At 37.2% G+C, this 25,356-nt stretch overlaps 5 protein-coding genes across 9 annotated transcripts; all 5 read left to right on the forward strand.

The window, feature by feature from the left end:
- The first annotated feature begins 785 nt into the window (after positions 1-785).
- LOC103493559 (uncharacterized acetyltransferase At3g50280-like) lies at positions 786-2,534 on the forward strand. Its single transcript, XM_008454354.3, has one exon. It carries the CDS (start codon positions 959-961, stop codon positions 2,348-2,350), a length of 1,392 nt encoding a protein of 463 aa, XP_008452576.2. The 5' UTR covers positions 786-958; the 3' UTR covers positions 2,351-2,534.
- A 2,289-nt stretch (positions 2,535-4,823) lies between these two features.
- Positions 4,824-6,488, forward strand: LOC103493557 (uncharacterized acetyltransferase At3g50280-like). The gene has a single exon (XM_008454352.3). It carries the CDS (start codon positions 4,908-4,910, stop codon positions 6,309-6,311), a length of 1,404 nt encoding a protein of 467 aa, XP_008452574.2. The 5' UTR covers positions 4,824-4,907; the 3' UTR covers positions 6,312-6,488.
- A 299-nt stretch (positions 6,489-6,787) lies between these two features.
- LOC103493558 (uncharacterized acetyltransferase At3g50280-like) lies at positions 6,788-8,596 on the forward strand. Its single transcript, XM_008454353.3, has one exon. It carries the CDS (start codon positions 7,099-7,101, stop codon positions 8,464-8,466), a length of 1,368 nt encoding a protein of 455 aa, XP_008452575.1. The 5' UTR covers positions 6,788-7,098; the 3' UTR covers positions 8,467-8,596.
- Positions 8,597-11,129: 2,533 nt separating this feature from the next.
- LOC103493556 (uncharacterized acetyltransferase At3g50280-like) lies at positions 11,130-12,869 on the forward strand. Its single transcript, XM_008454350.3, has one exon. It carries the CDS (start codon positions 11,268-11,270, stop codon positions 12,654-12,656), a length of 1,389 nt encoding a protein of 462 aa, XP_008452572.2. The 5' UTR covers positions 11,130-11,267; the 3' UTR covers positions 12,657-12,869.
- Positions 12,870-22,603: 9,734 nt separating this feature from the next.
- On the forward strand, positions 22,604-24,676 carry LOC103493555 (NAC domain-containing protein 71-like). 5 transcript variants are annotated; one of them, XR_007822586.1, is made up of 5 exons: positions 22,604-23,150; positions 23,272-23,330; positions 23,451-23,817; positions 23,933-24,266; positions 24,347-24,676. XR_007822586.1 is itself a non-coding variant. In XM_051087892.1 (3 exons), the coding sequence occupies exons 1-3, from the start codon at positions 22,650-22,652 to the stop codon at positions 24,047-24,049; spliced, it is 930 nt and encodes a 309-aa protein (XP_050943849.1). In that variant the 5' UTR covers positions 22,604-22,649; the 3' UTR covers positions 24,050-24,676. The 5 variants fall into 5 exon arrangements, 1 of the variants encoding a protein (XP_050943849.1); XR_007822585.1 differs by having other exon boundaries at positions 22,607-23,150; positions 23,506-23,817; XR_007822584.1 differs by lacking the exon at positions 23,272-23,330 and having other exon boundaries at positions 23,506-23,817.
- The last annotated feature ends 680 nt before the right edge of the window (positions 24,677-25,356 follow it).

Below are 25,356 nucleotides of genomic sequence, written 5' to 3' on the forward strand. Positions count from 1 at the left end.
TCTAAACCATCATTTAGATATGGTTATTGTTTGATACACGATCGTTTATATATGATTTTTTTAAAAAATTTGATACACGATTTTTTAAATTATTTTGGTACACGATTCGTTTAGTTTTTTTTATACGATCGTTTACTTCATTTTATTTTTAGACAATCATTTACATTTGACTACTCCAATCAACATTCTTTATACACGATATTTTATTTTTTTCACACTACACTACGTTTACATTTCTTATCCAATCTAAATGATTTTTTTTCAAGATTTTTATACCTGATATTTTTTTTTTATACCTTTACATTTGGCTACTCCAATCTAAATGATTTTTTTCAAGATTCTTTATACACGATAAAAAGAAGAAAAATGATGGAAAGATTTAAATAAAGAATTGTAAAATAATAAAAAAGATGATGGAAAGAAATTACAGGAAAAAAAAAGGAAAGAAGAAAGTCGAAATTGGACTACAAGTAAGATGATGAAAGAAATAGGAAGATGAAAGGACAAACCTGGAATATTTAAAAAATGTCTAACTTTATAGCTTCGTAAATAGTTAGGCATATTGAGTCCGCTACATAGGCCCCTCAAAAAATATCTACCTCTCAAAAAAATTATTTAATTAACTAATTAATAATATTGATCAAAGAACAAAAATCAAGATAAGTCTGGCACAATTTAAGAAAATATTTCATCCAATCAGAATGGAAAACAATATTTTCATGTCCCCACCACCAAACATTAACATAAACTCATAATTATAAGTTTGGGTATCAACTTTTGGGTTTTACTACACTTCAATATAATTGCACTTATTGAATTATGCACCTTCAAAACGTTAATTAACTCTCCATGGCCCTCCTATCAAATTTGTCTCACTAATTATTGTACACCAGGCATCCTTGAAATGGTGTAGTATTATAAATTAAGCTACTATCCTTCTTGTTCTTCTCACTCTCCAATGGAACCCAATCATCCTCAACTTCGACCAATCTCCCATTGCTTCATTACACATGAATATCTTCCCCCACAATCAAACCAACCCTTCTATTTGGGCCCTTCTGATCTCCTCGTGCTTTCCGTCCACTACAATCAGAAAGGCCTTCTCTTTCACAAACCTCCTGAGGCCTTCAACCATGGAGATCATTTTATGGTTACTCTTCTTCATCGCCTCAAAAGCTCACTCTCTGCCACTCTCTTTCATTTCTACCCACTTACCGGCCGCCTTGCTACCACTACCAATGGGATAATTTATGTTGACTGTATTAACAGCCCTGGTGCCAAGTTCATCCATGCCGCCCTTGACAATATTACAGCCTCTGACATTCTCTCCCCGCTTCATGTGCCTTCACTCGTCCAATCTCTCTTCGACCTCAACAAAGTCGTCAATTATGATGGCCAAACCTTGCCTTTGCTATCCATTCAGGTAACTGAATTATTGGATGCTGTCTTCATTGCCTGCTCTTTCAACCATTGTCTTGGCGATGGAACTTCCTTTTGGAATTTCTTCAACATGTGGTCTGAGATCTTTCAAGCTCCATCATCTGAAGATGGACATGCAATTATTTCAATTTCACAACCACCCATTCTAGAGCGGTGGTTTCCTGATGGGTATGATCCAATTATCAATCTCCCCTTCACAGATCCTAGTCAATTTATTAGCCGATTCGAAGCACCCGAGTTAAGGAGGAGATTTTTCCACTTCTCAGCAAAATCAATTGCAGATTTGAAGGCAAAAGCCAACGAAGAGTGCGACACCAAAGATATTTCCTCCTTTCAAACGTTGACCGCACTTGTATGGCGAGCCATAACGCGAGCTCGACGCATACCGCTGGATCAAAGCACCTGTTGCATGATGTCAGCAAATTACAGACGAAGACTAAAACCAGCGTTGCGTGAAAATTACTTAGGCAACATGATTACATCAGTGAAAGCGGATGCAAAAGTGGGAGAATTGGTTGAAAGAGCTGGGTTGGGTTGGGGTGCATGGAAATTGCACGAAGCTGTGAAGAACCTCACATACGAAAAGATAAGAGAATCACTTGAGGAGTGGATCAAGTGTCCATATACTTATCAATTGGGTTCTATTTTGAATCCGAATATAATCAAGATGGGGGGCTGGTCCAGATTCAATGTGTATGGGTCAGAATTTGGAATGGGGAAAGCAGTTGGAGTTCGAAGTGGATATGGCAACACATTCGACGGAAAGGTTATTGTTTATCCTGGATGTGAAGGGGGAGGAAGTATAGATTTAGAAATATGTTTGCTCCCACAAAATATGGCAAATTTGGAGTCTGATTTGGAGTTCATGAACGCTATATCTTCTTCTCCACCTCACTTGTCATGTACTTAATCATGATCTTTAAACCAAATAACCAATCAATAACAGGATCATATATCCTGAAGTTGGGCAGTGATGAAGTGTGATTCCTTTTCTCTTCTGTTTTTCTAAAAAGTATTTTATTATCGTTCACTTTTTTTAATGTATTTTGTTAGAATATTTATTATTATTATTAATATAATAACATTTTATGTTATTACTTTGTTTAGATTATTATATTATGCAAAAGCTTCAGAGATCTTAGTATTTAAGTCAATAAACTCTAATGACAACTTTCCAACATTTCTCTACCTCTCCTCGTTTCTTTCTACATCCCTATTATTACGATAATATTCTAGTCCATAAAATCCAAATGTATATACAATCTAATAAAAGAGAATTTGTGATCCGATCAACAATGATAAAACCAAAAGAAACACTTTCTTAAAGAGATATTGATAATGTAGCAAGAAAGGTAGCTAAACCAAATTAATGGCCAACAAAGGAAAATTCTCCCTAAGTTCTATATTGTAAAGTTGATCAAAAGCTCCCTTCCTAATACAACTCTCAAATGGGCTATTTATCGCCTTAATTGCAAGGAAATACCAAAGTTAGTAATTAAACTAATTAAGCTCTAAAAAAAACCTAATAAGTTCTTATTTGATAGATATGTGTTAGTATTATTTCCACTTTCAATTGATTCTGTTATCTAATATTTGTTGAGTGTTAGTATGTGTAGTTTTGAGTATTCTTCTCACTCTACATTTTAAGAATGGGAAACTAATCTCTAGTATATATTGTCCATTGTCTTTGAATAACTTAAACTAGTGCTTGAATGAAGAAGTTATAGCTCGAGTCAATGATCGAGATGATGACCTAGTGACCAATTAATCAAGTTCGACTCAATTTGAACGTAGGCCCGAGTAAAAAATGGTGGGCTTTTTCTTCTTATTACGTTTCGAAAGAAAATGATTTTAAAATATTTACGGTAATTGTTATAGTTATAAATTTTAGGGACAATAATCAAGTGACAATGTCATATTAAAGAAAAAGTTACAAATATAGCATTAATGATAGACTTGTATAGTCTACAAGTGATAGATTGCAAATGATATATGGTGACCGTTTGTTTTTTTTATTATTATTTTTAAAATAAAAGTGGTTTTAGAAAATGCTAAGTATAAAGGGTAATTATAATAGGTAACAATTTTAAAATAACTATTAAGTATGTAGTAATATTTAAAAAAAAATTGCAAATATAGCAAAGTCTTCAGTGATAGACTTTTATCGATAGACTTTTATGGTTTATCAGTGATAGACCGACATTTGCTGCATGGTTTATCAGTAATAGACTCCTATCGTTAATAGATTTTAACGGATTTTACTATATTTGCAATTTTTTTAAAAAAATGTTGCTATATACTTAATTATTTTAAATATAATTTTTAAAATGATTTTATGTCGGTGGCTAACGGCTAGCTGACTTTTTAAAAAGTAATCTCAAGCAAGAAAAAACACCATAATTCTCTCTCCCATGTCTCTCTTTTTTTCTCTCTCTTTTTATCTAATTCTTGAGAGATGCAGCATGGTGAGTGTTTGATTTATTGAGTATGTTAAATTTGTAAATTACTTTTGAGTAAATTTTTTCGTATAGTATTCTTCAGTGGAAATGAATGAATTTGCAAAACAGCGTAACACAATATGTTCTATTTTAATTCTTAAACTTTTAAAATCTTCTATTTTAATTGGTTGTTGAGGTAGCTTCTATATGGAGATGACTAAATTGTCAAATAAGATTATCACTCTTAAAAACTAAACGTTTTAATTTTTAATTAGAAATCAAATGGTAAATTGATTTTTTATTAGAGAATTCAAAAAGTCACGTTTGGTAGCTTTAAGATTTTGCTTGTCAGGGATGTTTACACAATATGTTCGATTTTATTATTATTATTATTATTCTACTCGATGTTCTTTTGATTTGCTTTGCAAGATTAATTTGAAAAGAAAAAATAAAACTAGTATAAATGGTAGGAGAGCCCAGAGAGTGTGAGAGATTGGACTTTTGGAGGAAAAAAGAACAAAATTAGTTTTCAGGTTTATTTGATATATGTGTTGATTATGTTTCTATGTTGGCTTGGTATGAAAATTTTACCTAATAAATTAACTAGATTTCTCAGTCTTTTTTGTCAATCATAACAAATAATCATCCAAATATGAATGTGTTTTAATTCGGCTAGAAAATTAACAAACATTAACAGCAAGGACCAAACTAAGTTTTTAAAAAAAGTTTGAGAACTTTTTGGAAAGTCTAAGAATCAAAATAAAACATCCAAAATAGGATTCAACCCTTCCTTAATTTTGGGAAAAAAGAAGTCTTAGTCAATTTAAAGACAATTTTTTTTTTTTTATATAAAAAAATGGGTTTAATTGGGAGAGAATTTTCTGCTCTAATACTTTTATTTTTGTGAAATTTCTATCCCCCTTCCCACTACCTCCTCTTCTCTAAATAAGAGATATCAAAGTCACAAACAATACCCAAGAAGGAGCAACCAATCTGAATAGTGAATACACATCTCTCACTCCCACCTTCATGGATTCCCCTCATCCTTCAATCCGACGCATCTCAGAATGCTTTGTCAAACCCATATGCCTTCCCCAACAATCAAATCTCCCCTATCATTTGATCCCTGGGGATCTCGCCATGCTCTCCGCCCACTACATCCAGAAAGGCCTCCTCTTCCGTAAACCTTCCCATCTCAATCACTATCCAAACCCTTTCATGCTTCATCTTCTTCACCGCCTTCAAAATTCCCTCTCCATTGCTCTCTTTCATTTCTACCCACTCTCCGGCCGCCTTTCCACCATTAAAAACGACCAACAATCTTCGGTCTCTATTTATGTTGACTGCGTTAACAGTCCTGGAGCCAAGTTCATCCACGCAGCCCTTGACATCACAATTTCCGATGTTTTATCCCCGGTCGATGTGCCTTTACTGGTCCAATCTTTCTTTGACCTTCACAAAGCTGTTAATTACGACGGTCATACCATGCCTTTACTTTCCATTCAGGTAACAGAACTATTGGATGGAGTATTCATCGCCTGTTCCTTCAACCATGCCATCGGCGACGGAACCTCCTACTGGAATTTCTTCAATATGTGGTCGGAAATTTTTCAAGCAACGTCATCAGATGGGGATGAGATTATTTCAATTTCCCGGCCGCCCATTCTTAAGCGATGGTTTCCTGATGGGATTGGTCCAATTATCAATCTACCCTTCACTCACCCAGATCAATTTATCAGCCGATTCGAAGCACCGGAACTCAGGGAAAGAATATTCCACTTCTCGGCAGAATCCATTGCAAAACTGAAAGCAAAAGCTAATGCAGAGTGCAAAGCAAAAGAAATCTCCTCCTTCCAGTCGTTGTCTGCACTTGTATGGCGAACCATAACACGAGCCCGTCGCGTGCCTGAGAATCAAATAAGTAGTTGCAGTATGGCGGCGAACAACAGAGGGAAATTAGACCCAAAGTTGTCTGAAAACTACTTTGGGAACGTTGTAACATCTGTAAAAGCAGAAGCAAAAGCAGGGGAGTTGGTTGAGCGAGGGTTGGGTTGGGCAGCCTGGAAGTTGCACGAAGTTGTGGTTCAAAACACAAACGAAAAGTTAAGAAAGGCGCTTGATAAGTGGATAGAATCTCCATTTACTTTTCAGTTGGGTCGATTTTTTGACGCATATAGCGTCTTGATGGGGAGCTCGCCGAGGTTCAATAAATATGGGAATGAGTTTGGAATGGGGAAAGCAGTGGCGTTGCGGAGTGGATATGCCAACAAATTTGATGGCAAGGTTTCTGCTTATCCAGGCTATGAAGGAGGAGGAAGTATAGATTTAGAAATATGTTTGCTTCCACAAAATATGGCCAATCTAGAGTCGGATTTGGAGTTCATCAATTCCATCTCTTCTCCACCTCACTTGTCATTCAATAATGATCTATGAACAGATTAACAATTCAATAATAATATAATGATATTCAAGAATAATTCTAAAAATACTAATTCAACTACATTAACGACTAAACAAATATTAAACTTACTAAAAAAACTAGAAATTACTAAAGGAGACATATGAGATGTATGAGAGAAATTTATGAGTATTTTGACAAGAGTTTGCTCTCACATGATCAAGGGTAGTTCTTCTTTTAGGAGGAGCATCTTTGCATGTGTATCCTTTTCAACCTTCTCAAAGATGAAACAAGGAAGATTGAGCTCAAGACACCAATTAAACTATTTTCTCTAGCACTTAATTTTATCCATACAATCGGCAACAACATTACAAGCTTATAGAGTTTGTAAAAAAAATTATATAAAAATCGAGGAATCGGTGAAATAACAATCAACCACTATTTCATTACTAGTTTATGTAACACTCGTCAATATGCATGCTAGTATATGATTTTTGTAAAAGACACCTATCTTTATTGAAAATTTTCCAATCGTTTACATCATCCCTTACTATATGCTTTGAATATTCAAACTCTTCCCATTATCCACGAAGCTTCAAATCCTTAAAAAATAAAAAGAAGTGGTTGGTAGAAGAGGCGGTTCAATCTTGATTTCTCTTGGACTTGTTTTTGTTTCACAAGAAACCCCATCCCAGTTTGAGAACTGTTCAAAATTGATCATACAACCAAATTACCAGATTATATATTTCTTTTGTTTATTTAAACCAAGCTCCTCCAATTCATTTCATCCACCAATTGGAAAGATAAATTAGAATTCATACCATGAATCCAAATCTCCAAAATATTGACTACATCTCAGAATGCTTCATCAAACCTCACTCCACTCCTGAACAATCAAAACACCCATATTACCTTAGTCCATGGGATCTTGCCATGCTCTCTATGCATTACATTCAAAAGGGTCTTCTTTACGCCAAACCTCTCCCCACCCTCGATGACGACTGTAGCGGCTTCATCGACGATCTCTTGCGAAAGCTCAAACACTCACTCTCAATTGCCCTCGTTCATTTCTACCCACTTGCCGGACGACTTGTAACAATCCCATACGAAGACGAAGGTTCTTGCCTTGTTTATGTGGACTGCAACGACAGCCTGGGAGCAAAATTCATCCACGCGCGTGTCGACATGACGATTTCTGATGTTCTTTCGCCCGGCGATGTGCCATTGATTGTCGAATCGTTCTTTGACCATGACAGAGCAGTCAACCACGACGGTCATTCCAGGCCGTTGCTGTCCATTCAGGTCACTGAATTACATGACGGTGTCTTCATTGGGTGTTCCATTAACCACAGCATCGTAGACGGAACTTCTTATTGGCATTTCTTCAATATGTGGTCTGAAATATTCGAAGCAGAGGATGATAATGTTTCGATTTCACGCCCTCCGATCCTCCAACGGTGGTTCCCAGAAGGCCATGGCCCAATTCTAAAGCTTCCATTCACACACCCAGATCAATTTATTAACAGATTCGAAGCGCCCCAACTCAGCAAAAAGCACTTCCACTTCTCATCAGAATCAGTGGCTGTATTGAAAAAAAGGGCAAACACAGAGTACAAAACCAACAAAATCTCCTCCTTCCAATCCTTATCTGCCTTAGTATGGAGATCCATAACACGAGTCCGTGGGCTGCCACCGGATCAAACCATCGGTTGCATAATGGCAATAAACAACAGATCAAGATTAGATCCACCCTTATCGGAAAATTACTTCGGGAATTCGATTCACACAATAAAAGGAGTAGCGACGGTGAAGGAACTGCTGGGAAACAATCTTGGATGGGCAGCGTGGAAACTGCACGAGGCGGTGGTGAACCACAAAGACAGTATAGTGAGAGATTTTGTGAAGAAATGGGTGGAAAGTCCGTCCATATACAGAATAGCCGGAATGTTTGATCCGTTGAGTGTGATGATCGGAAGCTCGCCGAGATTCAACAAGTACGGGAATGTGTTTGGAATGGGGAAGGCTGTGGGTATTAGAAGTGGGTATGCTCATAAGTTTGATGGGATTGTAACGTGTTATCCAGGATATGAAGGAGGAGGAAGTATAGAATTGGAGATTTGCCTTCCTCTTCATTTCATGGCTGCTCTTGAGACTGATGGCGAATTCATGGATGCTACTACCACTTCATAACATCTTCTACGGCATGAATTGTTGTAGCTCGTTCCTTGATTCATAAAGTTATATATGAAGGATAATCTAACTAATTAATATTCTCTATTACATTCGGATTAGTTTTAATATAATCTTAACTGTCCAATCACTTATTATTGTGTAGTTGTGTTTCTGATCTATTCAAAATAAACCAACAAACTCAAACAACATATAGTGAAATACTAATATATCTCAGCATCAAAATAGGGAAAGGAAACACCTTTGCTTTGACACATCCTCCCCCCTATATTATTCTTAAACTACACAATTTGAAACATAAATCTTCTATCTGCTCACAAATTTTTAATTTCAACTATATTACATCTTATTGTCATATCAATGTCAATGCAAACCTAGAAGTCTTAATTCAATGAAAATTTTGAATATTGATTTCAATGAATATTTTTAGAAAAATTCTAAGAAAAAAATTAAGAAAATACACATTTTATTATCTAAGATAAATAAACATAAACATGTCTACTATAAACATTAACATGTCTACTATTTATAGTATAAAGTTCATCTTTTTATGTTAAGAACATTTTCTATGATATAATGAAAATATCGATTCATCACTTGTAACAATTTCGAATTTAAAAAATGTGACGAAAATATCGCATATCGATGCAAATTTAATACCGTTGTTATTATATGATGTTCTTTTATTGTTTATCTATTTATTTATTTACGATTCTCTGTTTGACTTGATATTTTGTGCCTTGTGAATGCACGATGGGCCTAACTAAGGGGTTCAATCTCCAAGTTTTCGATAATTACAAAAAAAAATGTTTAGATATACTTTAGTTTATATAGTTTGAATTTTAGTTAATTCTTTGTTATTCATTTTTTAAGTATTCATTTTGATCTCCATACTTCAAAGTAGGAAAATTAAAATAAATATATCTTTTGATAATATAATGACCGAACTGAACCAAAGTTAAATACATCGATCCAAATGAATTCTTTAGGACCAAATTAAGCCAAAAAAACTATACCTTTAAAAAGATGTTTGCTAGTAGGGAATGAAAATACTTTTATACCTCTTAGCCTTCTTCAATTTTAATTTGCACCAACCTCTTTCATTTTTTTTCACCAACCTTCTCAACAAACTCATTGTATTTTATTTTTAATCAACTTTTGACTTTCTTCTTTTCATGTTTTGTTCTGATTTATGTTTTTCTCAATTTCGGTCAACTTTTTCTTCTTCTTTTTTCCTATTTTAATTTAAAAGAAGATGGAAAAAGTTTTAGGCTAAATAATGAAAAATGCTTGAACTTTATGCCTTGACTAAAAAAAATATCTTTAAAATTTTTAAGATTTCAAAAATACCTTCAAACTTTTCTAACTAATTAAAAGAATACTCTTACTTTAGATTTGAATGAAAATTCTTAAATAGTTTTTCAAAAGAAAAATACAAAAGTATAAAAATCATCTTAATTTAAAAAAAAAATCACAAATACCCTTACTGTTACTAAATGAACAAAAATTGTTAATACCTTATCGCTACCATAACTCTAAATTTTTAAAAATAATTTAAAAATAATCTTATCATGTTTTAGTATAACAAATATGAAAAAATTCAAACTTTTGACCTCTTAATCGCTAACAATTGAACTACGACCTCTTTTGAACTTCAGTTATCAGTATAGTGATCTATTTGCTTTATAGTTCCCTAGAGGTCGAAGAAAAATGATTATAAAACAAGTTATATAAATGTTTTTATATTTCTTTCTATTTGTTCATTCTTATACAAAATTTTTTAGCAACAAAAATATAAACAACAATATTAAAAAAAATCTAATATAATTTCTGAACTAAAATTTCCTCTTGAAACAAAAACAACAACAACAACAAACAACTGAATACCAAAAGCTAATAACAGTACAAAATCCATTATTAAAGTACAAGCTTGTTAGAACATTATATTTAAGTTCTTAGGTCCCCTAATGATTTTGTTCATTTTTTCTATTCTTAAACAATTGTCGAATAGTTAACATGGAGAGTAAGAGTATCGAAAAAGATAGAGGAGAAAAAATAAGGAAAATATAAAGAAGAAAGGTGGTTTATATATATATATATATATTCACAGTTTCTATTCAACCAAGGTTGTACCTGATCATTATTATTATTTTTTAATTGTAATTTGCAACTGCCCCAAATACATATAATACACATATATGTATAATTAAATGTAAATTTAGTCTTATTTGGGGATGCAATCTACCTCATCCATATTCAATTACAATACTTTGCAACATGACATCTCGTCTTAAAGAAAAAAAAACACTTCATTTACATCACCCCTTACTACATACTTTGTCAAAATCTTCCCATATCCATGAACCTTCAAATCCTACTGAATTTTAAACCTAATTGGTCAAATAACTTTTATCTTTTTTTTTTTTTGTTTTGTTTTTCTCTCTATTTTTCATATTTAAATAATTTTATTTTACAACTAAAACATCGCAAATACAAACACTTATCTTCGATAAAACAATCTCGTCTTGCACAACACTAGCTAGAGGGTCAACCTATTCCATATCCAGGAAGTTTCCATGTTCAAAACATTTGGGGTTGGTAGCTATAGTTGTTAAATCTTTGATTATTTAAACCTTTGTTTGTTTCCCACGAAACGTATTCAAATTGGTAGTTGTTGAAGTATATGTTCAAGTAAACCAAAGATCAAACTTTTTGCCCCACCTTACCAACCATTCTTCTATTTAATCAAATGATCCCCTCCAGCAATCAATAAGTGAACAAAGTCCCTTATCCACAACTCCATGGATATGAATCCCACTCCTCAGAATGTTCACTTCATCTCACAGTGTTTTATTAAACCTCACACCTTTCCTGAAGAATCAAAGCAACCATATTACCTAAGTCCATGGGATCTTCTCATGCTCTCCGTTCAATACATCCAAAAGGGTCTTCTCTATTCCAAACCCCCCGCCGCCCTCAACGATGAGGGTCAATTCATTGAAGATCTATTGAAAAAGCTCAAACACTCGCTCTCAATCGCCCTCGTTCATTTCTACCCACTTGCTGGACGACTCGCAACAATATCATACCAAGACGAAGGTTCTTGTCTCGTTTATGTTGACTGCAACAACAGCCCCGGAGCCAAATTCATCCACGCTCGTCTCAACATGACCATTTCGGATATCCTTTCACCCACTGACGTGCCGGTAATTGTCCAATATTTTTTTGACCACGACAGAGCTGCCAACCACGACGGTCATTCCACCTCGTTACTGTCCATTCAGGTCACTGAATTACTGGACGGTGTCTTCATTGGGTGTTCCATTAACCACAGCCTCGTCGACGGATCTTCTTATTGGCATTTCTTGAACATGTGGTCTGAGATATTTCAAGCAGAGGACGAAAATTATTCAATTTCACGCCCACCGATCCTCCAGCGTTGGTTCCCCGATGGCCACGGTCCAATTCTGAAACTCCCATTCACAAATCCCGATCAATTTATTACCAAATTCGAAGCACCCCAATTGAGGGAAAGAATGTTTCATTTTACCTCTGCATCTTTGGCCGTTCTAAAAGCCAGAGCAAATACAGAGTACAAAACCAACAAAATTTCCTCCTTCCAATCCTTATCTGCACTCGTTTGGAGAAGCATAACACGAGCTCGGGGTCTATCACCGGATCAAACCACCAGCTGCAGATTGGCAGTCAACAATAGATTAAGGCTAAATCCGCCACTACCCGAAAATTACTTCGGGAATTCAATTCAAGCCATAAGAGGAGTTGCCGTTGTAAAGGAACTGCTGGAAAACAATCTCGGGTGGGCGGCGTGGAAATTGCACGAGGCTGTTGTGAACCACAACGACGAGAAGGTGCGAGATCATGTGAACAAGTGGGTGGAATCTCCGTTTGTGTACCATATTGAGCAATTATTTGATCCATTGAGTGTGATGATGGGAAGCTCTCCTAGATTCAATAAGTATGGGAATGTGTTTGGGATGGGTAAGGCTTTGGCTCTTCGAAGTGGGTATGCGCATAAATTTGACGGGAAAGTATCTTGTTACCCAGGATCTGAAGGAGGAGGAAGCATAGATCTGGAGCTGTGTCTTCGACCAGAGTTTATGAGTGTTCTTGAGGCTGATGAGGAATTCATGAATGCTACTACTCCACACGATCCACTTCACTACTACTAGTCGTTGTTTTGGTTCTCCAAATCAGTATCAAAGCTCCAAATTGTTTCAAATGTAAGAAATTTGTTAGTTTCTGTGGCCTTTTGTTCTTCTTCATAGTTGGTTTTCCTTTTTCCTTTTTACTCTAAACAACATAACATGTAAGGTCATACTGATCAGCCGATGCCACTTTCCTTGAACACATTTGAAATAGATTAAAGCTTCATCTTTTTTACATTTTGGGACCATTGTGTTAGGTAAGTTTTGAGGTTAATTTTAATTGAAAAAAAATTAAGTGCAATCTCAACTTCTACACACGAAAACAAAGTAACATGTAGATTTATAAAAACTCTAAAAAGAGGGGGACTTGAACCATGACCAGTGTCACAATCGTAACTTCTCGACACGATTGTGTGGCACTTGCTTAGCTCAATCAGCAAGTCAGCCGTTCGAAAATCGGAATCCGCGGTCAAACTCGCGGTATGACGTAGCCTCCCTCCCCGTTCTTGGAAAAATGTTTTTATAAAACGGGAGAGAGAAAGTAAATAGTTGAAAACGTCATAAAGAAAGCATTGAAGACTGTCAATTGCAAGGAAAATAACTCAACATGCAAAGAGTGCGACAAGGCTTGGGCGGGGGTCGGACTTAGTCATGTACCCCCTATAGTACATATTGAGAATTTTGGCCTTGGCAGGCTTGCATATGAAAAAGCCGAAATGTCACACTATGACTCGGCGACACCTAAACGAAAGAATTAACCTAAACTACTTTCAAGACATAAAGATAAAGTGATTTGGGGGTATTCGGGCATACGACCATCGGTAAATAATACCATGGACAATTATGCCCTTGACATTCTCCCCCACCTAAATGGTTGACGTCCCCGTCAACTGGCGAAGCTTGAAATCTTCTATCTTCTGCTTCCACGCTTCAAGATCTTCGACACGTTCCCAGCTGGTCTCCTCCACAGGAAGGTTCTTCCACTTTACCAGATACTCGTGGATCCTTCGTGCGGGTCTTCTGCCCCTCCTTACTCGCTCGGCCAGAATTTCTTCAACATCTTTGTCTTCCTTCTGACTAAGGTCGATAATCGGGCGAGTTACGACATTCCGCTGCAGGTCTTCTGCGTCTTGGTGGTACGGCTTCAGGTTGCTAACATGAATTACTGGGTAGATCTTCATCCATGTGGGCAACGCTACTCTGTAAGAAGTATTCCCTACCTTTTTCAGCACTTCAACTGGCCCTTCGTACTTCCTGACGAGACGTTGGTCTTTGCGTCCTCGAAACCTGACTTGCTCTGGTCGTAGTTTGATGAGTACCTGGTCTCCTGCTCGAAACTCAAGGGGCCGTCGCTTCTTATCTGCCCACTTCTTCATCCGCTTCGATGCTTTTTCTAAGTACGCTCGGGCGATGTCGTTTGTCTGTCTCCACTCCTTCGTGAAATTGAGGGCTTGAGGGTTCTTCCCTGCAAAAGGATGATCAACAAGGTGTGGCAGTACTGGTTGCCTCCCAGAAACAATCTCAAATGGACTTCTCCCTGTAGATGAACTTGTCTGAGCGTTGAAACAGAATTGTGCTACGTCCAACAGCTGGACCCAATTCTTTTGCCTTGCGTTTACAAAATGGCGCAAGTATTCCTCGAGCATGCTGTTGAATCGCTCAGTCTGGCCGTCAGTTTGGGGATGGTAGCTTGATGATATGTTCAGACTCGTCCCCAAGAAGGAAAATAACTCCGTCCAGAAGGAGCCAATGAATCTACCATCTCTGTCGCTCACTATACTTGTCGGAACTCCCCACAATTTAACAACGTGCTTAAAGAACAATTGAGCTGTTGTTTCTGCTGAACACTGCTTGGTGGCGGGGATGAAGGTGGCGTACTTTGAAAAACGATCAATGATGACTAAAATGGCTTCAAAGTCGCCTACCTTAGGGAGATGGGTGATGAAGTCCATAGAGACGCTCTCCCAAGGTCTTGTTGGAACCGGTAGAGGGTCAAGAAGTCCAGCAACCTTCACTTTCTCTACCTTATCTTGTTGGCAAATGAGACACGTCTTAGTGTACTGCATGACATCATCTCTCATATTCGGCCAAAAGTAACCCTTCTTCAACAGAGCGTACGTCCGCTGCCATCCGGGATGGCCAGCCCATAGAGTGTCGTGACACTCGTACAACAATTTCTTCCTTAAGCCCCCTGCTCTTGGAACATATAGTCGGTTGCCCTTTGTGACTAACAAGTCTTCCTCGACCCAAAACTGTCGTGTCTTGCCCGCTTTCGCTAGATTCATGACATTCTGAGCGGCATGATCCTTCTGTAGGAACTCTCTCAGGGTGTCTCTGACCGACCCACCAATCTCGTTCCCCTGGAGGTGAGCTAACAGGCATATGGCTGCATGTTCTTGTTTTCGACTTAGGGCATCCGCAGCCTGGTTGCTCGACCCCTTCTTGTGTTCAAATTCGAAGTCGAACTCGGCCAGAAATTCCTGCCATCTTGCTTGTTTCGAAGTCAACTTTGGCTGGGTAAAGAAGTGGCAAGTTGCACTGTTGTCCGTCTTCACTACAAACGACGACCCTAGTAGGTATTGTCTCCATGCCCTCAAACAATGTACTACTGCGAGCATTTCTTTTTCGGACACAGTATACCTCCTTTCTGCTGCATTCAATTTTCGACTTTCGTATGCGATCGGGTGCCCATTCTGTAGGAGCACACCCCCCAACGCATAATCAGACGCATCTGTCTCGACTTCAAATGGTTTGGTCACATCCGCAATCCCTAGAAGTGGCCCCTCCATCAAAGCTTGCTTTAGGCCGTCGAAGGCGGTTTGACACTCGGGATCCCAATTCCAGTGAACGTCTTTTTTCAGTAGCTCAGTCAGCGGGCTTGCTCGTTTCGAGAATCCCTCGACAAATCGACGATAGTAATTTGCCAACCCGAGGAAGGAGCGTAACTCTGAGACTGACTTCGGCATTGCCCAATCGCGTATCGCAGCAATCTTCCCTTCTTCCATTCCAATTCGGCCACACTCTATCACATGGCCCAAGAAGTTTATCCGCTCTTGTGCAAAAGAGCATTTTTCTCTTTTGACGTACAGTTGATTCTCCTTCAGTTTCTGAAAAACCTTTTGTAGATGGTCCCTATGTTCCTCCATGGTCGTACTATAGACCACTATATCATCCAGGTAGACTACTACGAATTTATCGAGATATTCGTGGAAGACTTGGTTCATCAACGTGCAGAAGGTGGCAGGGGCATTGGTGAGACCAAATGGCATTACGAGGAATTCGAACGCACCATATCGGGTGACACAGGTTGTCTTCGGTTCATCTCCCTCTGCAATTCTCACTTGGTAGTATCCCGACCGCAAGTCTAACTTTGAAAAATACTTTGCCCCATGTAAGCGGTCGAACAAGTCAGTAATTATGGGAAGTGGATATTTGTTACGGACTGTGAGCTTATTTAGGGCGCGATAATCAATGCACAGTCGTAAACTCCCATCTTTCTTCCTTTGGAAAAGAACTGGGGCCCCATACGGAGCTTTTGCAGGCCTGATAAACCCTGCATTCAGTAGTTCATCTAACTGTTTCCGAAGTTCAGCTAACTCCGGAGGCGCCATACGATAAGCATTCTTCGCAGGCGGTTTTGCTCCAGGCACTAACTCGATCTCATGATCAATCATTCTCCGAGGTGGCAAAGACTTGGGCAAACTATCGGGCATCACATCACGGTATTTCTCTAGCACGCGCATGATCTCCTTAGGGACTGTCTCCCCTGAGTTCTCTGATGATTTGAGTGGGATGGCCATAAATGTTGGTTCGTCTCGAGAGAGACCCTTCTTTAACTGCATGGCCGAGATCATTTTCAATCCATCTGGTTGACGTAGGTCAGTCTGTACAACCGAGGGTGTAGGTCCAGTGATCACCAAGCATTTGGCCAAAGGCATTGGGATTACCTGGTGTTCAAGTAGGAACTCCATTCCCAGTACCACATCAAAGTCGTCCATTTTTACCACTACAAAGTCTACGAGACCACTCCATCCTCCTAATCTTATCATCGTTCGTTTCACTAGTCCGATGATAGGTAGGGCAGCAGAATTCACGGCTTTCATTCTTCCAGCATCTTTCTCCCAGCGGAGATTTAGACGTTTAGCTTCTACTTCTGTAATGAAATTGTGGGTGGCACCGGAGTCAACCATAGTGCTTTTGGTTGGCTTTTGATTGATCCAGGTGTCAACGTACATTAAGCCCCTTTCCACTGGCGTGTTCGTCTCCCCCACCTTTTTCTGGAGAGATGACAGAAATTTCAAGGCCCCCATTCGAGGGTTATCAACTTCTTCTGTCTGGTTGACTTCTCCCTCGGTCTGACTTTGTTGATTGTCTGAATCTGAGGTTAGAGATGCCTGGAATGCATTGAAAGCAGTTTTGTTCGGGCATTCCCTGGCCATGTGTGGTCCCTTACATATGAAGCAACTAAGAGGACGATTGGACAGATTCTGGTTACTTGATCCTCGCCAAGAGTTTCCAGTATTCGATTGATGGGATCTACGATCTCCGCTAAAGCGTCTGTCCCCTCCTGTAGTTTTAGGAGAACTTGGGCGGTTGTTCCTACTTCCTCCAGATGAGGAACTTGGATGACGTCTTGTATCTTGAGAGTCGTTAGACAGGTCAAACAGCCGTTCGGCTGCAGCGTACGCGGACGTGAGGTCTTGAACTCTTTGTTCATATAGCTTTGTCTTCGCCCACGGCTTCAATCCTTCGACAAAACAGAAAACTTTGTCTTTCTCGGACATATCGCGTATATCCAACATCAGTCCCGCGAACTGCTTCACATACTCCCGAATACTACCGGTGTGTTTCAGCTCGCGTAACTTCCGTCGAGCCAAGATCTCGACATTTTCAGGGAAGAATTGTGAGCGAAGCTCTCTCTTCAAAGCGTCCCAAGTATCTATTGTGCAACGTCCCTCCTGGATGTCAACAAATCGGGACCTCCACCATAACTTGGCATCCTCAGACAGATGCATCGTCGCCAACGTGACTTTGGCTTCCTCTGTAACCGTGTTTGTGGCCCTGAAGTACTGTTCTAGGTCAAAGATATAGTTTTCCAGGGCCTTCGCGTCTCTTGCCCCACAGAAGGGCTTTGGTTCCGGTATCTTCACTCTACTAACCGGAATGGCTCCCCCAGCGGGAGCTTGATTTGCCATTGCTCGCATTGTGAGGCTCAATCTCGCATTCACATCTGCGATTTCATTTCTGACGACATCGAGGGTAGCTCGGAAGTCCTCTGACATGCCGTTTATCATCTCTAACAGCGTCTTTTGAGAGCTATCCAGCTCTTGAACACGCTCTTCAATATGGGCAACAGAGCCCGTCGAACTGTCTCCACGCTCGTAGTTGACAGTTCTTCCGATGTTTACAGTTGTTTCCAGGGCGTCGACCCTTGTCATCAACTCTTGTATCGGAAACCCTTCGACACGGCCAGCTACCGCATCGATCGTATTAGTTTTCTCGGAAATTTCTTCGAGACGAGACTCCAAGTAGCGGATGGAGTCGGGAACTTCGACTAGGTAGAGCATCTGTTCTTCGAGCTCTACTAGTCGATCTTTCTGGGCCTTGCCCGATGGATTCGACGACGACATGTTTCGGTCTTATCGTCAATTAGCCAATTTGGCTCTGATACCACTTGTCACAATCGTAACTTCTCGACACGATTGTGTGGCACTTGCTTAGCTCAATCAGCAAGTCAGCCGTTCGAAAATCGGAATCCGCGGTCAAACTCGCGGTATGACGTAGCCTCCCTCCCCGTTCTTGGAAAAATGTTTTTATAAAACGGGAGAGAGAAAGTAAATAGTTGAAAACGTCATAAAGAAAGCATTGAAGACTGTCAATTGCAAGGAAAATAACTCAACATGCAAAGAGTGCGACAAGGCTTGGGCGGGGGTCGGACTTAGTCATGTACCCCCTATAGTACATATTGAGAATTTTGGCCTTGGCAGGCTTGCATATGAAAAAGCCGAAATGTCACACTATGACTCGGCGACACCTAAACGAAAGAATTAACCTAAACTACTTTCAAGACATAAAGATAAAGTGATTTGGGGGTATTCGGGCATACGACCATCGGTAAATAATACCATGGACAATTATGCCCTTGACAACCAGCACCCATCAGTGTTTCCCCTCCTACTGCGCTATGCTACATTTAGATTTCAATCATCATGTTGATTTTATATAACATGTTATCTAGTGAGTCTATCAATGACATTTCTTTTTCCATGTGTCATAGTTAGCCTTCTTCAACTCTCAAGTACTGTCCACTTCATTAGTAATATCTTTTAAAATTTTATATAAATACACTTGATGGCTGTATTCTGGTACATATCATTTTCTCAGGTAACACAATTTTTTTATTTTTTTATTTAAGCAAACAGGTAACACATTTTTAGGAAAAACATAATTCAAATTTTCTTTAGGTACATGGAGATTGAATTGAAGTTCATGAAAAAGTAATCTCCAACCAACCTTTTTACTATCAAATAATAAAATAAAAGGTAAAAGGTATTTTTTTTCTAGTTTGAAGTTCTTGTCAGTCCCTAAAGTTTCAAAGCGAGAATACTTTAGTCCTTCGTGTCCGATAAATGTTTCTAGGACTTTAAGATAATTTTAAGTTAACGGAATGTTTACTAGTTCGTCATGTGAGACATAGACGTTAATGAATTAGCTAATTCATTAAGTTGAAAAATCAATAAAAATTAACCTTAAAAAATAGATATAAGTTCCTAACAGATTTAAAAGCTTTAACAAAAAAGTACATCCCAGCCTTAATTTTTGTAGGAAAAGCTTCAAAACGTAAGCCTTAGTGGTGGTGCCAACTGGTGCGGTCACCATCTACGTTTTTCATTGTTCGTAAATGGTAGTTATCTCTCGTTTGTCGTCCACCTCTGTCGGTCAACATCTGCCTGTTATTAATCGTTCACTTGTTCTAGTTTCAATTGAAAATTTATGTAAAGACATACCCTTTTTCTTTCTGGGATTTTCGTTTTTTAATGTACTTTTTTGAAAAGAAACAATGAAAATCCTTAAACGGAAATGTTGGTATAGAAATTTCAAGTTTTACCTTTGTAAGATGCCTATGGTAGATGGTACTGTTATTTAACTTTTTCCTGCTCCTTTTTCTTAATATAACTTTTGCTCTTTGCATTTCTTTTTGTCTTCTTTTATGCGAACTAAAAAAACTTAAAAGAATTACATGGCTAAGGTTGAAAGATCTGAAATGGCCAAGGGGTTGAATGAGCTGGAATAATTTTAAGGTTATAAAAATGGTTATAGTTTTGTTACACGCTTTGAGATGCTAAGCAATATTTCTCTACTAATTTAGTAAATGATTTCTAAACAATGATTTATAAATTATTTTCAAGCATGTCTTGTGAATATGACATATAAAAGAGATTTAAAGCAAACATGTGTTCAAATCTCAGATTTCAAACATGCATGCTTTCACGAATCTATGTCCGTATGTTCTATGTTACTCTACTAGTCTATGTGCATATGGTGGTTTTCCGTTACTGATTTGAAGGCTAACAAGCATATGTTCCTTGTACATTAGTGAAGATAAAATTCATTGTGCCTATGTGGAGAAGGTTATAGTAGGGGTGTAATCGGGTTGGGTTGGGTTGGGAGACATTCTCAACCCAACCCATATTTTCGGATTGGTTGGGTTGGCAACCCAAATAACCCGAATTTAGTTTCCAACCCAACCCATATTTTATGGGTTGGGTTGGGTTGTCGGGTTGTTTTTTTTTTTTTTTATCATTTCTAAATTTTAATTTTTGTAAGGTTTTAATATTTTTTTAAAAAAAAATTCAAAATCATTATACATTCAAATATCAAACATACATAAATTCAAAGTTCCATACATACATAAAATTCAAAGTTTCAAAAGTTACAAACATACATAAATTCAAAATTCTTAAACATACATAAATCCAAACATACCCATAAATGTTCATGAAATACAACTTTAATAATAATCAGAAAGTTCTTAAACATTAGTTGAGAAGCTAAATATAAATTTCTAAAGATCCAATAAGCATCCCAAGCATTTAAATTTGTAGGGTGAGAGACGAATAGAGAGGCCGAGAGACGAGGAAGAGAGGCGCGTCGCATGTTTTCTTTTTTAGTCTAGGGTTTCTAACTTTCTTTTAACTTTATATTTTATTAAAAAAATAATATTAATATATACATACATACATACATATATATATATACATACATACATACATACATATATATACATACAAACATATATATATACATACATACATACATACATACATATAGATATATACATACATACATATATATATAGATAGATATATATATATTAATTCGGGTTGGGTTGGGTTGAATCGAATTTTCAATTCTCCAACCCGAGACCCAATCCAACCCAACTCACATAATATGGGTTGGGTAGTCCGGGTTATTCGGGTTGTCGGGTTAATCTTACACCCCTAGGTTATAGTAAGAATTATGCCTATGTTGAGAGAATTATGTCATTGATGGGAAGGTGTTCTAACACCCGTATTTCATTTATGGGCGAGTTATAGATTAATTATCAAGTAAAGCTTATGATATGTATTTAAAACATTTATAAGTTTCAAGATACATGTCTATGAAATATAATGTTATTCAACTGCTTGAATGTTTCTAAAAGCCAAAGATTTATGCTAAACTATCTAGGAAAGAATGTTTTTATAAAACTGCGTCACTCATTGGGTTTTTCAATTCATTCTTTCAAATGTTTTCTCACTTTCTAGGTAGTGATCATTGTGCTAATCCTGCTCTATAGTTGTTATTCGCTATTTGTGAGTTGAGGTTATTTGATCTTTATAGTTAGTACAACTATGTTCTAGCATGGGTTGAAGTTGCAGGCCTAGTTAGTAAGTCCATGTTTCTCCTGAGTTTCTTCCAAAAGTTGCAACTAGTAGTCCAAGTTGCTAGCAAAACATTTAGCTTCCATTGTTTCTTTTAAGGATGCATTATTAGTATCGTAAATGCTGGTTCAGTCAATTAAGTTAGTAGGTTGGTGAGTGTTGTCACAATATAAGAATGTTTATCGGTCTTTGCACCTTCTACTGGAGTCAAGTTAGAAGTTAAACATTTTGTTAACTTATCTCAAGGACCATTTAGAAACATTTATCAAACATGATGGACTAAAATATGTGTTTTGAAACTTTAGGGACCAACTAAATATAATTTTAGTATTTTGCCCTAAAATAAATAAAATGTAATGGAATTTTTTAATTAAATAGTTGTTTCTTAAAAAAAAAATCAAACTTTCTTAAATCTCTTAACCTATACACAATAATCAACCAATCAAATTGAAAAAATAATTACATAGTCAATGTAATGACAGCAACGACAATTTAAAAAATACAATCGAGCCGTAGAACTATATTCGATTTGACAATTATTTAATAATTTTTGAAAATAAAAAGAAAAGTTGGACACAAAATTAAAAGAATAATACTTTAAGTGCATTTGGATAAACGAGCAATTAAAATATTTTACATACAAAATAAAATTAAAAAAAAATGCTATAAAATAGAATTCGACGATGGATAAGTAATTTTAAATTAGAAATACATATAGGAATGAATGAGATGAGATGAGATGAGATGATTTTTAAGGTTTAAGGAATTTGTATTTGTAGAGAGGAGAGGCGAGAGGGAGTGCCAAAAAAGTCTTCCACATAGCCGTCATTGAACCAATCAGAGAATAGAACGAAACAAAATGAGTCAGTTTAGATATTCAATCCCATCCGTGGAATTAACGCCACGTGTGTGTTAAAATGGGAAGTGGATATTTGTAATCACAGATCCAACGGCTCAAAAGAAATGATGAAATCAGCCAATTGTAATCACATTACGCAGCCAACCAAGAAAAGCCTTCAGCTACAAGTTTCCGCTTTGAGCGCTACAAATACTGAGTCTAAATTACCTTCGTGTTTCTCCGGCAGAGGAATTTATGGAACTTCCTCAATCCCTTCAACCCCCTCCTCCTCCTCCTCCTCCTCCTCCTCCTCCTCCTTCTTCTTCTTCTTCTTTTTCTTTTTCTTCTTCTCTTCCTCCCGGTTGCCGTTTTTCCCCCTCCGATGAACAGCTCCTCCGCTTTTACCTCTCCAACAAGGCCTCCGGACACAATGACTGTAACTTAATCAAAGACCTCAACCCCTTCGATTACGATCCTTTCGATTTGCCGGACTCCGCTTGTTTCTCTTATGGTTCTAACGGAAGAAAGAAGCACTGGTACTACTATGCGGTTACTGCTTTTAGGGAAAACAGAGGATGGATAAGAATGAAGAGCGGGTATTGGAGAAGGAAGGGGAGAGTGAAGGAAGTGACTGGCCATCCAGGAGTTGTGCTTGGGATGAAGAGAACTTTTGTTTTTTATTTAGGCAATTCGATTAAGAAAGCTCTGAAGACTAATTGGATCATGTACGAGTATGCCCTAGACGATCATTTTAAGGTACTTCTATTGCCCATTTCTTTTCAATCTACTGGAAATAGAGTAAATTGATTCTGGTGATATGTGTTTCTTTCCCCCTTTTCAACATTGCCTAATTGTAGAACGTCCATGGTTTGTACAGAATGTATTGAGTTCAAATGGTTACATCAGCCTCTTTTATGGTCAAATAAGCCGTATTTGGTATGGGTACTGTAATAAGGCTTTTCCACTAATTTGTTTATCGTATTAATTGCCATCTATGGGTTTAGAGAGGAATTTCCATTTACTGAGTTTGATTATGTTATCATCACTTTGGGACAGGGTTTTGGGGGTAATTGTGGCTTTCTAAGGTCGAAAAATTGGCTTTGATCCACAGGCGTCTCTTGTTCTGCATCGGGTATTTGTGAGTGGTCGAGGAAACAGGATTTCGGGTAATGGCTTAAGTTCTTATGGTGATGGAAGTGTCTCAGCAGTATGTCATAATGGTAATCAACAAGACGGAATTCAAGTAAATAATGTGGTTGATGCTGAGCCTTGTGAAGGGGATGCTATGGATACAACTAATGTCATCTCAAGACATGAAATGGGACGTGCTGAGAACTCAAATTGTCTACTTGTCATAGATCCTTTTTCTGCTCCTGCTGCTACCACTTTGCAAGTTCCATCAAAAGCTTGCCCTTGTGAGATGGTAATATCAATTTGTATCAAACACCTTCCTGATTCTATGTTATCAATTTCATTTAATCCCAAATGCTTGGTTTTACCCTCCTCTTGGGGCATAACATTCTTTAATTTATGTGCAGATGACTTCCTCGCCTGTAACCCCTCCTGGTACAATGCCTGCTCATGTTATAGATAAACAGCAACTAATCTCTATTCTGGAGGGAGATTTTCTAGAATTAGCCGATCTTGTTGAATAATTTTCCTCAGTAAAAATCATTACCATCAGGTCTCAAAGACATCAGATGACGACTATTAATTTTCAGGCTTATTACTGCCTGATGTTAAATTCCAGATGGGGTTCAAATTCCTCAGGAATTGAACACTATCTAGTTACTGAACCATCTATTAAATGTGAAAGAAACTCTCAGTCATGGAGTTAGCAAAATTGGATAAGGGAGCAAATTACCAACTAAGGTAATTGACTGCTATTCTTTATCTTGTTTGTTTTAATTTTATTCGGGAAATGAGTAGTTTTTGTTTTTTGTTTGTTTCAGTGGATGTAAATTTGCAATGGGCCAAATGTTTGGCATTTTTCTCCTGATGAACAAGGAGATGTTGGTTTATTCAACCAAATTGGGAGCAAGACATGAATGTAGGTGTAATTAAGGCTTTGTTGTGTATATCATGTTTGATCATCTTCCATTCGCCATGAAGCTTTGGAAATCTTTGGTTTTATCCCTTTTCTATTTATGCTAACATTATATACTTTATCAATCAACTCTTTAGATTTGCATTTAGCAGGTCATCCCTTAAATTCCTCTGATCTATCTCCCTGTTAAATTCCATAGAATTCGATGAAGATCAATTATGAATTTTATTCTGCATATAGATTGAATTGGTTACTTGTTGGCACTTTTCTTAGCTTATGATGACATAGATATGTTTTTTTAAATTTTTCTATAGTATCTACGAATAATAACTTTTAAGTATCATAATTAGGTAAAAAATTGTTGCTTACATTAATTAACAAGGGTCAATTGGTTTTATGTTTTATGCAATTTTTTTCTTTAAATCCATTTTTTTTCCAATTGTGACTATTTGCTACTTATAGGTTTTATGTATATCTCTACCAAGCTATTTTGTGATGGATATTTTAAAAGATTTATCAATATTCTAACCTTTATTTTGTATTTTATTAACCTTATAATTTAGGTTCAACTTTTATTGTTACAATGCCTCCATGTCTCTATATCATTCAAACACCAATCCAAAATGAGCAAAATTCGTTCTTGATTGCATAATATATATTCAGCTTCTCCTTGGAGTTGGGAACAATTATTCCTATACTAATCGTTCTTTAAACAATAGTAAGGGCCTGTCATGATAAAGAAGAAGTTAGCTATTTTTCAAAATCCACGTACAACTTTCTGTTTTCTATTGAACATATAATAAAAACTGCTTAGAGTCATTTCTATTGCTACAAATTCATCCATTCCTTGGGGGAAATTGGACAAACATTTGTTATAGAATTACATTCTTAAATTTTAAAATTGATCAGTCACCT

Source organism: Cucumis melo, chromosome 7 (assembly GCF_025177605.1).
Source record: "Cucumis melo cultivar AY chromosome 7, USDA_Cmelo_AY_1.0, whole genome shotgun sequence".
Lineage (NCBI taxonomy): Eukaryota > Viridiplantae > Streptophyta > Magnoliopsida > Cucurbitales > Cucurbitaceae > Cucumis > Cucumis melo.